This window comes from Conger conger, chromosome 1 (assembly GCF_963514075.1).
Source record: "Conger conger chromosome 1, fConCon1.1, whole genome shotgun sequence".
In the NCBI taxonomy this organism is placed as follows: domain Eukaryota; kingdom Metazoa; phylum Chordata; class Actinopteri; order Anguilliformes; family Congridae; genus Conger; species Conger conger.
Window position 1 is genome coordinate 34576692 of NC_083760.1, and position 15261 is coordinate 34591952.

Below are 15261 nucleotides of genomic sequence, written 5' to 3' on the forward strand. Positions count from 1 at the left end.
GCGCCAGTCGACTCGGTGTTGTATTTGTATTGTTGGCTTTTTCTTTTTTTAGGTAACGATCTTGTGAAATGAAGGTGGTTGAAGAGGCATATCTCATGGGCACAGTGCAACACAAGTGCTAGAGCCTGACTTTCCTTGACTGTAAAAGAACGAATCCAGGGTTGTGGGGGGAATTGACATCTACAGTATGAACGTTCCAAGCATAGCAGCACTGAGTGCTACTATATGGGAACTGTGTGGGCTTCTCAAAAATAGGAGGTAAGGACTCCCAGTTTCAACAATCATTTTGAATTCATAAAAAAATAAAATGTATTAAAATATAAAATACTAGCAGGAAGTGGACCCACAATATCAGCATTAAACGCCAAAACTTGGGACCCGCCATTACGCTCGTCATATTGCGCAATCAGAGTGAATAATTAAAAGGTTTCATTCACTTCATAATTTCCTGCTGGCCCCCGTGCTTCGACTCTGACATCTCAGATTAAGTGTCCAACTAACACAGCTCCACTTTCATTCCCATGTCCTTGGAAAAAAAGAAGAATAAAGCGCACAAAAACAATGTACATTCTACAATCAGTTTCACGCCAAGATAGAATAGAGCAGGTTGAGTGCCAAAAGTGCCACAGCCAATTCCCCTTGCAGCTCTTATCTCTGTAGTCACTGAGATCTGGCACCGTAGCGCAGCTTTTCAGAAAGCTGACCGTGATAAGACAAACAGCGAGAACCTCAGAATTACTACAGGGCTTTAATGGGAGGCATCCCAAATGATGAATAAACATTAAAGCAGCGATGATTCATTCAGCCAATACAGCTCCCTGGCAGGTTTCTTGGAACTAGCACATCAGTGTTTACGTGAAATGTAAGGCCTTCCTACATTATACAAGCCCTTTTCACACAGAATAATGAGGCAAACACGGGCTCACTCTTCCCCAATTAGACAAATATTTATTTATGTCTTTCTAAATGGGATGAGTGGAGATTAAGATAATTTATTTTTAGAAACTCATATAAAGAAACACATTAACTGTAAAAACAGAAACATTATGTATCTCAAGAAGAATGGCAAAGCACAGCCCCTACACATGCACTGAGAAGCAAGGATATGCAAGTGAGCTGCGTTCTCCCCCACACACAAAAACAGCAGAAAAACAATCAGAAATATTCATGAAGTCTTCCCTTTCATCTTAATAAACACTGCCAGGAATATGCTTTGTCTCAAAGAAAGTACCAGCACCATGGTAATCATATGTTTTGCTGTGGCGTGACAGAATGCCTCACTAATGCAAAGCACAATCTTCTGTCATTTCTACCATCATGCACAGCATATGTTTTTTTAGTTAACATGATAGGCCTACAGTTGTCCTTCACAATCGTTTTTCTATCTCCATTGCGAGTGCTCAGACATTCATGACTATGAATTCATGACATTTCAATAGGAAATTAACTGAAATGCAATTAATTGAAAAATCCTTCTTACGAACATGATGAGCATTTTAAAATTCATAGATTCCATACTTTTCCTACATTTCCTACATTTAATGAGATCCCAGCCCTAATGGACAGAACACACTGAACACCCTGTGGAAGACTAGGATCATCAGACCAATAGCACAGTGGTGTGAATTGAAACAGGCAGTGGAGCAGGTATGAGGAAAATGACAAGATTTAGTGAAGATTATGTGAAGACAGAGAGTATGTTAAACGTGCCTTAAGCCATGGCAGACCACAGTTCACTGCAACCAGTCACTGATGTGCAGTACTGCAGTGTCTAACCAGTGATGGCAAACCTCACTCTTTTTCACAAACACCATACAACCATTGAGAGGGGGAACGAGGACTAAAAATCAACTTAAAAGATCAACTATAACTAAACTATACATTACAGAAAAGGTGGTGAATGAAGTAAACAGCACCGAGGCAATAATTAAAAGTGATGCAACCGGCTACATGTAACCTACACACAAAATATCACGGAAATAAGAATTAAACGTTAAATTTGTAGTCATGTTTTTAAAAGATGTTGAGCCTGCCAAAAAAGAAACCTACAAATTGATGTATATTTTATCGGAAATGTGTTCAGAAATGCCTTTCTGCATACCACTGTTGTAATGTGTGGTTATCTGCATTACTGTCACCTTCCTGTCAGCTTTGACAAGTCTGGCCATTCTCCTCTGACCTCTCTCATTAACAAAGCGGTTTTGCTTGCAGAACTGCCAGCACTGGTTGTTTTTTGGCACCATTATCTGCAAACTCTAGAGACTGTTGTATGTGAAAATCCCAGGAGTTCAGCAGTTTCTAGGATACTCAAACCACCCTGTCTGGCACCAACAATTATTCACTTAGATTAGTCACTTAGATTACATTTTTCCTACATTCTGACATTTGGTCTGAAAAACATCTCAACCTCTTGACCATGTCCGCATGCTTGCATGCATTTAGTTGCTGCCACATGATTGGCTGATTAAATATTTGCATTAATAAACTGGTGTACAGGTCTACCTAATAAAGTGCTCAGTGAGTATATATATGGTATAAGTGTTGAGCCTAATATATTGCTGGCAAAAAAAGGTTTTCTAGTTTCACATAGCATGTAGCTGACTGTCTCAAACAGGGGGCTCTTTTTAGTAAACAGGTGGAAAGGGACGTCTTTACCTGCGGTGTCTTGCATATTTGCCGCTAACATGTCCACTCCCATCACAGCCTGGCGTTGGGCAGCTATAACAACAAGAGACAAGATTTAACTTGCACATTATGTGTAGCTTTAAATCCGTACTGCATAGATTTCTTGATTTGTTCGTGCAAACCTTCCATACATTTCCATATACTAACTATGTCAATTCGCCATTGACATAAGCACCTTGAGCAATAATAGCAATAATAAGAGACACAATCATATTATTATTATTATTTGGGGTCCATGCACAAAGTGCTGAAACCCTATTTATTTATTTATTTTTCTGCTTGCATTTATTATTAATGTGTTCAACACAGGCTACAGCATAATCAGAAGGTTATACATTATATTCAAGGTTCATCATTGTCAGTTTTAACCAATTTCTCAAATTTTTTTAAAGGATTTTCTATTGATGGTTCTCTGCCTTTGAAATGTTTTTGGAATTCAAATCTATTATGGATTTGGTTCTCTAGACCATTGCCGTCATTGGTGAATGAAGGTATGCAGCTTTAAGAGTGGGAATCTGGTGATTGGTCCATGTATGAATGTGAGACTGCTGGGAATGGTGAGAGAGTGAGTGGAGTTTTGCATTGTGTGTGCCTTTTAAAAGAGAGCATGGTCATGGAGAAAAGACGATAGTTCAAGGGAGGTAATGTCATTTTCTTTGGTACAATATAAGAAGCAAATGCCAAAGGACTCATCATTTTTGCAGCTAAGTGCTTAGGTTGGGTGTTACTCCGAGGTTGCTGATGAGTGAACTGTGCAGCTCCAGCTAACTAACTATAATTAGCAGCTTCAGCCCGGGAATAGAAAAAGAATAGTGGTTCTGTTCCCCTGTGTCTCCCAACTACAGTTTGGAGACAGAAGCAGGAAAAAATAACACTGTGAAAAGAATACCAATTTCAGCCTGATTCATGTGAAGTTCTAAAATGCATTGGGGTTGAGGTCACCCCATGCTTCTTTTGTTGATGCACATAAAGAACCGTTGTTGCTAAAACAGTGGTATTGTAAAATAATTTATACTAATAGAATCGTTAGTTTTATTACTTTTCACTATTCACTGTTAAAAAGAATTAAAAGAATAATCACTTTTATAAAAGAATAATCAACTCTGACCATGCAGTTCAAGGGATTAAACAGGATTCCTTAGTATTTTGTATTAGAATGATTTTGTCATTATTACAGCAATGTTAGGCCTATTTCTTGTTTATGTCATTGTGCGAACATCATTAAGTGTGCAGTTGAAATAGCAGGCACAACGTATCCAATCTTGGAATGTGCACTGTTCCATTCATTGTTCCATTCACAAAACCAATGGTCAAAAAAAGAACAATGTTTAAAATTGAAGTAAAACATTTACCAGGAAATTATGCCACCCATTTTTTTTAATATCACATTTTTAATACGATTTTCACACATTTTTTTAAATGAAAAATAAAACCTGAAACTTTCCCAGATGTTTTTATAAAAAATTAACTCCTAAAATGATGAGCCTTAAATATGTTACAGCATAAACATATAGAATTACTAATAATATTATGGCATTAACATCGCATCTCTATGTGTTTTCTGCATTGGCCAGACTGCATTTTATTGGTCCCAGAGATTTATCTCAACCCAGAGGCAGTGCACACAGATCAGCATTATCGGCATTATTGATGTCTCATGTCGGGCTTGATATCGAATGCTTGATTAATCACTGTTTTTGGATTAACAGGCAATACAGTGGAGAAGAGGGGAGATGAGATTTTTAATCAGATTTTTTAAGAGGGAAAAAACATGAAAGCAACATCTCTCCAAATTCTGAATGCTGAACCGAGTGTGAAATTGCCAGAATCTTTCTCCTGAAGGATGTTACCATCTTGCAATTCCATGGACAAAAACAGAGGAAGACACAAATGCCACTGAAATATCTAGGAGATGAAGGAATGTTTAGACACCTTACCCACCATGGTAACAATCAGTAACACAGTGCTGACCAGTAGCACCCAACAACAAAAAAGAGGAAAACATAATGTGTGGTTTGCTAACATTGTTATGGGAAGGGAAAGAGTCTTTAGAGACCGCAGTAACCCACTGGAAATATACAGCAGCGAGGACATCGTCAGTCGTTTTTATTTAAACTATCCTAAGCCTGACTGTAGAATTAGCAGAAGTACTGAGCCCTGCCACATTAAGAAGCCATAGCATCCCAGCTCTGCTACAGGTTCGCACTGCGTGGAGATTTTATGCAACAGGAAGTTTCCTAAATGTTGCTGGTGACACTGTGGCTCTCAGCAAATCTTTAGCATCACAGGTTGTACACAGGGTATTGAAGGCACTTTCAAATAAGCTCCCTCAGTTTCCAAACCAACCTGCTGAGCTAAATAAAATCTAAAGTGGGTTTTTCAGTATTGCATGGTTTCCCAACGTGATAGGAGCATTGATGGGACTCAATTGATGAACTTTTGTTTGTAAACAGAAAAAGATATCACAGCCTAAACATTCAGGCTATCTGTGATCCCAATCTCTGGTTCCTCAACTGTATTGCCCGTTGGCCCGCATCAATTCATGACTCGCGAATACTGCAAAACTTTACCTCGCCTTTGAGCAAGGCATCATTGATGGAGTCCTGGTAGGGGACTCTGGAAACCATGGCTCCTTACTCCATTCCTGAGCCCTAACACGCGTGCACAGAGGAACTACAATACAGCTCACAGTTCGACTTGTAACACAGTAGAGAGGGCCTTTGGAATACTGAAGAGGCGTTTTCAATTTCTTCATGGAGAATGCGGATGGCATCTGACAGAGTCTGCAACATCACCTGTGCAACTGTTGCGCTGCAGAACTTGGCAAGGTATCTGACAAAAACAGGCTATTTTAATAGTAATTTTTTAATAGGCTATAATTAATACTTTAATACAAATTTTAAATAGTTATCACGTTTTCATTAATTATAAGGGATCTCCGGCTTCCTAACCCAAAAGGAATTTTTCATGAGAAAATATATGACAAAAAAATACATGACAAAAGATTGGTTCATACTTAACTGTAAAGAATGGCACTGATATAGTCCTACAGACAAGAGAGGGCCCGTTTCACAAAGCTAGACTTTGACTATGGCTTAGATATAACACATAGTCAGACTACAGATAGCCATCTATGTCAGAGATGAATATCGTCATGAAGGAGGACGTAGAAGATTCAGAGGAGAAGAATGGAACTGGTCGATATGTACAACAGATGTATGTTGACAGACTTTTATCTGCCTGAAATCACAACTAAGTGAATTCATGTTAAAATTTCCTCAATTACAGAAACTTCAAGGTATTACATTTTTGAAGATTTTGGTATTGTTTGTTTAGCACCATGGACAGAGTTGCAGTGGTTCCCTCTGTTACTGAAGGGCAGACCACTCCGCTCGGACCAGCTGCAGCTGACTCTCCCCATCTCCCGTCCCCTCCCCAGTCTTATCACCTCCTCCTCCAGAGTGTCATCCAGAACGCTCAAAGACCGCTAAGAAAAATAAAGAACAGAAGCACTACTTTATTCTGAAGCCTGCGTTATAGTGTTTGTTGACATGTAACTTGGCGGTAGCTTCCTCACTCAACATTATCCTACCAAAACAACCTTCAGAAAGTAAAACTTGTGTCACCAAAACAATTACAAGAGACATTATTGGCCTAATATTACCTGTCTCTCCCTATTGACTGGGTGAGCTGCTGTCAGTGCCAGCACTGGGTGTGTTGGTGGGGGAGCCCCGGTAGTCACACCCTTGTTGACCCCACATACTCCGCTTTTCCATCCATCGTTTATTCGGCAAAACAGAGGTGACTGGCCACCATATAGTTCAGCACCATTTCTATAATATCTTTAAGCATTTCCTGTGGACTTCTTCTTTTGAATAATTATTTTGTATCTTGTGCCATGTTTTTATATATTTTTTGAATGTCTCTGATGCTCCTGTCAACGGACAGATTAACGCTGAATTTTTTTTCCATATCACGTTTCTCTTCTTATTGTTACACTCTTTGCTGAATTTTACAAGTAAAATGTCCTTGAATGTGTTGAATTCTTCCAAAAGAAAAAACATTTTCTGCTGGGGTAAACGGATGTGGAAACTTGGTCGGCCATTTTTTTTTACTTTGAATAAAGTCTTAATTTACTCAGAATTCATCGTACCGTACTCCTGCTTAAGTCAAGAACTAAACTGCTTTGTGCAACGGATAAATATAGATGTCTATCCGAAGTCTGACTATATGTTATATCTAAGCCATAGTCAAAGTCTAGCTTTGTGAAATGGGCCTTCCCTTGTCTGTAGGACTACATCAGTGCCATTCTTTACAGTTAATTATGAACCAATCTTTTGTCATCTATTTTTTTGTCATATATTTTCACAAGAACAATTATTTAGCTTCATTTACATGACACCTGAGTGCCATAGCACTTGATAAACAGTTGTTTTGTGTTTCCCCCCTCGAGAGATCTCCTGGGCAGCGGCAAATTTGCATATATTATTTCTTCTTTTTTTTTGACAGTAACTACTTGTTGTTCACACAACCACCACCAGGTGGCAAATGTGAGCACTCTAATCTAGATAGATAGTTGCAGGTTCTGACAGTAGGAGGGCAACAATACCCTTTTTCATCATGAGAGGGCTTGCATTATCATTATAGAGCTGAAACGTCTGTTTCCAGAAGAATACAGTACCAAAATACTGAAATAGGGAATAGGGAATTTCATGAGGAAGGAACGTATATTAGACACAGAATGCTCATACAGTTCTCAGAACAGTTCTGTGGTAATCAAATTAGCAACATAGACATTTTAATCATGGTTATGTTTTGCATCTATTTATATGCAACTCAACTCTCTTTTTCAAAAAGACCAACTGTTAATTTATTGAATTCAGAAAGATAAAGGGGCACACAAAGCTCTACAGAGAAGGCATACACACTCAGTGAGTACTTTATCAGGTATTTATTAGACTTATTTTTTTTCACTTATTGGTTTTCTGCTGCTGTAGCCTATCCACTTAAGAGGTTTGACACATTTTGTGTTCAGAGATGGTCTTATGCATGTCATTGTTGTAATTATTTGCATTACTGTCACCTTCCTGTCAGCTTTGACCAGTCTGACACTTCTCCACTGACCTCTCTCATTATGAAGGCGTTTTTGCCAGCAGAACTGCTTCTCACTGGATGTTTTTTGTTTTTCGCACCATTCTGTGCAAACTGTAGAGACTGTTGTGCATGAAAATCCCAAGAGATCAGCAATTTATGTGGTATTCAAACCAGCCTGTCTGGCACCAACAATCATCACTCAGATCACATTTCTTCCCCATTCTGGCAAAAAAGTATGGTAAAATGTATGGTAAATGTATGGTAAGTTTGTTCACAAAAATGTTTTGTAATGTATGTCGTGAGATGGTCTTACCATTTACAGTTTCTTGTCAATTATAACATTGTTTCATGCCTCATGACTTCATATGCACACTGTAAACACTCCCCCTTCCTTTTTTTGTTATATGTTGAGTGTGAGTTCAACCAAATCAAACAGTGAATGAAGTCTCATAGGAATAGGAAGGAAAAAACAACATTGTGACAGGCTTTAAATGTGGACATGCTATTCTTTACCCATTATACTCTTGTGTGTATTTTTTGCATTTATAAACAGCTATTCGTTAAACTTTGTCGTCAGACTTGGAAACTTAGTTCGTTTAAAAATTAGACTTAGTAGTATAATTTTCAGCACAGTCAATATTGTCATCAGTATAAGTTTTGTTTAGCATATACATTTATACAGTTAAATTGAATACATTTTGCATGTATTCTTGCTCGTCTCTCTTGTTAGCGTCTTTTGCTCACTTATGGAATACAATCGGAAAGGCAAATTGTTTATACATTTGTGTAAAAGCCCAATACTTTATCTTCTCCAAAATTATCATTTTCAGAAGAGGTATTTTCAGGGAAACTTGTTAGGCCTCACCCCACATTAATTATATGTGTCATGTGCACCCTCTAGTCCAAAACCCCTCTCAATTTTTTTTTCACCTTCTGGCCAGGCGGAATCTCAAAAAGCACAAGGCCCTGTAACTAGTCCTTGTACATCAGAGAGTATAGTTCCTTAAGTTGTGCAACATCTATTTGTTTTGTGACCTTGACCTACCTTTGTCTGGTAGGGCGGCCATCTTGGAAAACGCGTTTTCACCAATTCATCAAGAATGTGCGATGAGGACAAACAAAGTATCAACTTGAACTTGACTTGGGGCACGTATTTATCAAAACTATATTGGTCAGAGGTCAAGGTCATATGGCCAATTGAAAAAGAGGTGTAACAACAATTTACTAAAGTTTTTTGGGCTATCAGAATGTTTGTAAAAAGGTCGCTAGGAAAGTTCCAGGTGGCCACACAGCCACGGAATGAAGTAACGTTACTTAAAAATCGTAGGAACAGTTAGCTAGTTAACTATGCTCAAATCGTGTTATGTTTGGTACTGTAATGCCAAATGTAATCTGGCACACAGTGGATTGGGCTTTTTTTCCGATTCATAAAAGGGAAGATAATCCAGATCCTACAGTCCATTTACAGGGCGGCCTCAGTTGCTTGGCACAGTCCCAACTACGGTTTGGAGACAGAAACAGGAAAAAATAACACTGTGAAAAGAATACCAATTTACATGAATGCCCAACATAAGTTTCAAAGTGTCAAAAACATGGGCAAAAAAACAAAAATCTAAACCGGAACTTCTAATTGTATTCTTGGCAGCTAATGTTACATAACACCAGACGCTCATCGGCAGCCATACAGAGAAACACTAGGATGATAACTTTACAAACATGAAACGTTAAATCCAACCTTGCCTGTTAACTAGTGTTGGTGGTGATGTTAAATTAATAATGCAAGCTAACAAGTTTGTACTGGACATTCATGTTAATGATGTTGGCTAGCTGACGTTAGCTGCTGAACGAAATAAAACTATTTTGTTCAGTTTTCATAAATTATTTTTATATTCCAACATTGACTACGTGTTCAGATCTTGGTTAAATGACACAGAAAGCACTGCCTGCTATTCACATTCCTTAATCTTATCAACCCGGAACTAAGTTCTTTGCTGTTGTGACGTCATGGTGATTTAATCTGTACTCATGGTTTGCAATAAATCTATGCCATAGCGCAAGTTGGTGAAATGCATATAGTGTGGTTATTCAATGTGGACATGAACATACTTTCAAGATGGATTCCAACTTAACAGCCAAGCATAATTTATCCATCTCAGTGTCCCAATATAGCTACATATTTATAAGGCATAGTTTTCCTGTGGTGAGTCATGGTCTGCAATATAACAGGGACTTCTATTGAAAATGGAATTGCAGTACATTGGGAAGAAAAACAAACCAAGGCAGTGGTAGGGCAGGCGGAGGAGGCATTTTTCCTGATTGCTCAGCGATCTTAATTTCTAGTTTGGAATTGAACTTGCATTTTTGAGTTTTGCAAGTCCGCCATCAATGAAATACATGAAAGGAGGTTAGAAGCTATAGTAGCCTATTATTGTTCAACAAATGAGCTGCAAATGTGATACATGTCCTTTCAAAGGGACAAAGCAGTTGTTACCTAATAGTATCCTTTCTTTCCACTCATCCACTCCTTCTCCTATATTATATGAGTTTAGAAACCACTGTACCATTATGTATGATCTGAAACTTCACTTTGTCCTTCCTACATGTTCCAAAGACAGTAAACCCAAAACCAAATACAAACACTATCATTGTTTTCTGGTCACCAGATTTCCCACTGCAACAGCAAAAATAAGAAAAAAAAACCTGGTTTTCCTTTCTTCTTAGTTTTTTTGTAACAGTGCAACATTGTAACAGAAATTAAATAACAAATGAACAAATGATACAGGGACCTATCATATGGTAAAATCTGTTCTGCAAAACATGTCACCAATGTTATTAGTTTGCTTGTTTGGGCAAATTATCTCTCAACATTATCCAGCTGTACAAAGATTATTTTGAAAAAAAATACAGAATAAACACATGAATACATTCGGAAATCAGAAGGCCAGAGGAGAAGGGCCAGACTGGTCAAAGCTGACAGGAAGGTGACAGTAACGCAGATAACCTCACATAACAACAGTGGTATGCAGAAGAGCATCTCTGAACACACAACACGTCAAACATCTAAGTGGACAGGCTACAGTAGCAGAAGTCTAAAAAATAAGTCTAATAAATACGTAATAAGTGCTCACTGAGTGTACTTTAGGACAATTGGGACATGGCACACAGTCACCCATAGAGATAAAGGAGAGATAATAATAATAATAATAATAATAATAATACATATTATTTATATAGCACCCAATGACACTTTACGGATGAAAATGTTGTACATCCTATTGCACTGAAATGCAATTATAGGAAAGGTTTTCTGTAAATATATGTTGGAAATACACTATCATTAGCTTACCTTTTTTTGTTTCAACAGTGAAAGAAATAAGTATTGATTCAGAGAAACTCATCAAGTCATTTGATGTACTCGTCTTCCCCTGTGATGTCTGAGTCTGCATGTTTACGAGCCGAGTCACTCCCCTGTCTCTGTGCTCCACTATTCGGGTGTTTATGGTAGTTCCGGGGTTCAACCTTTCTTCCAATCTTGCTTTCCTTACTTCTGGCTTCTTTCGCTAGTTAATTTTGTGAAGCAATATTCTTACTAACAACTACTAATTGAGATATTGTACAGTACTAATCATATTAATACACTTACTGTCTGTCTAACTAACAAACTAACAGTCACTTAATTTGGGTAGTTTAGATTTAATCACAGTACTAACTTACTAACACATCTCCAGTTTCAATTATGTTCTGTAACTCCGCCTCCCTATTCTATCACTAATTGTTTGCTTAGTTTCAGTGAAGTGTTCGCACCTGTCTCTCGTATCTCTACATCTCCTGATTCTGTGCAATTGTCTACTCCCTGGTCCAGAGCTGTTTGTATTACGTGTCTTTGTAAATCCAGTCCACTTTTTCGTTTCCCCCTTGTGATTGTGTTATAACGCTTTCATGTGTCTCACCTGATGTTTATTTGTTAGACCGCCCTCACTTCCATGCCCCGCCTAGTTTGTCTCATTCCCCTGTGTATTTATACCTGTCCATTTCAGTTGTACCTGGTCTTGTCCTTTTGTTGAGTTCCAAGCACTTTATTCCTTCCCCCTGTTCCCGAGCCCTTGCCCTTGCCCTTGTGGCATTCTGTCTGTTTGGTTTTTGGTTTTCTGTTTTTCTTGTGTTTGACCCCTGCCTGCTTCTTGGACCCCCTGTTTTTTTTTTTAACTTGGCCTGTTTTTGATTATGCTCTGTCTGCCCCTTCATCTTCATTAAATATGTAAAAATGTACTTTGTCTCAATATTAATGCTGACTTGACATTGAGGACTCTCTGAATGGTATTGTTGTAATATATGTTTCAATGTCTGTTTAAAAAAACTACCCAAAATAAATGCAGACATTGTGAATTTTTTAGTTTGTTTAGTCATTGTTTGATTTACAATGCAAATTAGAACAGAGGGGAAAAAACTGACCCAATACCTTGAATTTAAGTATTAAGTATTTTTATTTTTTCCAATTTCCAGTGGTAGCAATTGGGAAAAAAATACTCATGGTTTTCATGATGAACCTTGAACTGATAGGAATGTATTTTGTTTGAATAACTACTTTCTGTCTGGATTACTGTATGCTCTTCCCTTTACAAAAAAATATTGTGAAAATCACGTGAACACACAATATGTTGAGAGTACACAACAGCTCCTGAAAACACGTTATGATTTCAACCCGCTGCAGTGTTGACTGACGGGAAAAGGTGTTCTGCATTTTCTATTCTACCTCGTTGCCTTAAAAAACAGCAGCCTACATACCCCATGGTTAATGTTTGCAACAAGTTTGCTTTATTTATATGGCGACTCACATATCTACATTTTGCAAAGTTAGTCTTAACTTTTCCGGAGTGCTGCCATATCAACAGTCTGTGTTGCAACAAACAAAGGCATACACAATAGATTTCTTTAGATGTGTGGGGGAACTGACACATACTGTAGCTATTTTATTGGTTTCAAATGGTTTTAATGTCCACCACTTGTGGGAACCGCACACAAGACTTCTGCCATGAAGATGTTTTGTTAACTGCAATATTTACTCATCTGGTCTCTTTTTGCTGGTCCTGGGCGTGTGAGTGAAGCATGGAATATGTATTTCTAACTTCTGAAAATTAGCATCAACTATGAGGAAGGCAAGGAGAGATTCGGTGAGATGGTCCAGAGGAAGAACACCCCCAGGGAGATGGGAAGGCAAGAGAGATAAATCCTCAAACTAGTGAAGGCGTCTTCTCAGGAGGTCCTGGAGGAAGGCAAAAGAGCAAGAGGAAGAAGGACTGAAGGCACTCTGGAGCCAGATCAAAAGCAGACTGGCGACCCTAAGGAGGGCAGAATGGATCCGGAAGCGCAGAAGCAAGAAAGAGAAAGAGAGGGCAAGGTTCTTCCGAGATCCCTTCAAGCGTGCTCGAGGCCAGGGAGTTGGTGATCACAGAGCAAGAACTGGAGGAACATATCAAGGGCCAGCTAAGTGACCTTGATAAGAACATCCCACTTGGTTCTCCAGGGCACGTACCTCACCCAAACCAGCCTCACAGTTCGACACTACACCACCCAGGTGGACAGGTGGAAAGCAGGTGGTAGACAAAGCAAGGTCTGCCTCAGCTCCAGGATTGAACAATGTACCTTACAGGGTTTACAAGAACTATTCCATGGTGCTGAAGGTGCAGTGGAAACTGGTGAGAGTTGTCCAGAAGAACCAAGTTATCCCATCAGAGTGGTGCAGAGCTGTGACCACCTTCATTGCAAAGGGGCAGGATTCCCGCAACTGCCAGTTCAGAGGTATCACACTACTGACCGTAGCAGGAAAAATCTTCTTCTCGGTGATGGCAAAACGAGTGACCAACTACCTCTTGGAGAACAACTATATCAATATCAGCTGCCAAAAAGCAGGCATCCCAGGGTTGCCCACCTGTGTGGAACACTCAACCATGATCTGGGAGCAGATCTAGAGGGCCAAATGTACAATGTCAGACCTCCGTGGTCTGGCTGGCTCTGGCAAATTCCTACGGCTCAGTCCATCACCTGCTCATCACCTTTGCTCTGAAGTTCTATATCCTAACCTGCATCCAGAACCTGATATGCAACTACTTTGGCAGCTTCTATGTTTGCTATACAACGCAGGATGCTAGTTGGGTGGGTTGCTCAATCTCTCCTATCCTCCTACCCCAAAATCATCCTGATTGGTTGGGAGACAGATGGTCAGAGTAGTAAGATCACAGTCAGGCCAATGGCAGCCAACCTGGCAGTGCTATATAGATGATGTAACAAGCCTTCTCCAAACAGCAGCTTGCACTGCCCAGCTCCTAAAAAGGTTCAAGGAAATCCTCTCATGGGCCACACAGTCTCCCAATCTGCAATGGAACCAGAAATGATCTCATCTCCTTCACCGTGGAGGGAGAAAGAATCCCGCTGCTGGTGGGATAACCTACCCAAAGCCTTGGGAGGCTGTATACAGCCGACCTGTCTGACAAACACATGGCTACTGCAGTCATGAAACAGCTCTCTGAAGGCCTGGAAAGGATAGATCATATTCACCAATCAGTTCACCCTATACCAACATCTGATGTGGTACCATCGGAGGTAAACTCATTGCGAATACATATTGGGTGGAATGAATGAATATGAAATATAGCCTACTGTAAATATTGTTATTGTTAGATGCAATATTTATAAATAACAGGCCCAAATAATTGCAGGCAGAGATAAAGTTATTAATAGAATAAATAACATTAATAGATCAGCACAATTTTTATAATGTGCCTAATTGCTCATACTGTACAGAGAACCGGAAGTGACAAATAATTTGGTGGGTAGGGGCTCATTTGGAATAAAACAGATGCTGTGATATCAGCAAGTGTTGCAAATAGTCTACAGAAAAGCATAATATACCAGTAAGCAGGATGACGATAGGTAAATTCATACTGTTGAGTAGGTCGACCTGCCTGAAATGTTATGGCCAATGAGTGGAAGCTGTCTATGGGCTAACCGCAGACAGTGTGCATTGATTTTGTAGGGCTTCCGTGCCAATGTTGTGACACTCATGGGACATACTAACGACACTTACAATGGACATTCGCCTTCAATCACCCACTGCTTGCATGTACATGGGCGTGCCACAGTATTTTCCACACTTTGCATAGAGAACAGCAGAACTGTCAAGAACTTTGAAAACAGGAAGCATCACACCAAGTGCCACCATGTTGGCTCTGCATGGTGCAGTTATTAAACACAGGTATTGTCCCTTCAAAGAACCCTGTTAAGAATTCTCACATTCCAGAAAATATATGGAATGCCATTGCAATGGTGAGACAGAGATCGATTTTCATACTGAGACTGAATTGCATGCATTTCTTCCCCATTCTGACATTCGGTCTGAAAAACATGGTCTTATGCATTGATTATGCACTAAGTTGGTGCCACAAAAATTTGCATTAGCAATCTGATGTACAGGTGTACCTAATA

The 15261-nt window shown here is 39.2% G+C and overlaps 1 protein-coding gene across 2 annotated transcripts in view; it reads right to left on the reverse strand.

Moving 5' to 3' along the window:
• myt1lb (myelin transcription factor 1-like, b) overlaps window positions 1-15261 on the reverse strand; it is a 155773-nt gene that overhangs the window by 83426 nt on the left and 57086 nt on the right. For both annotated transcript variants that reach the window (XM_061255079.1, XM_061255070.1), the window contains exon 5: window positions 2656-2718. In XM_061255079.1, coding sequence (XP_061111063.1) covers window positions 2656-2718 — 63 coding nt within the window. The remainder of the gene's footprint in view (window positions 1-2655; window positions 2719-15261) is intronic.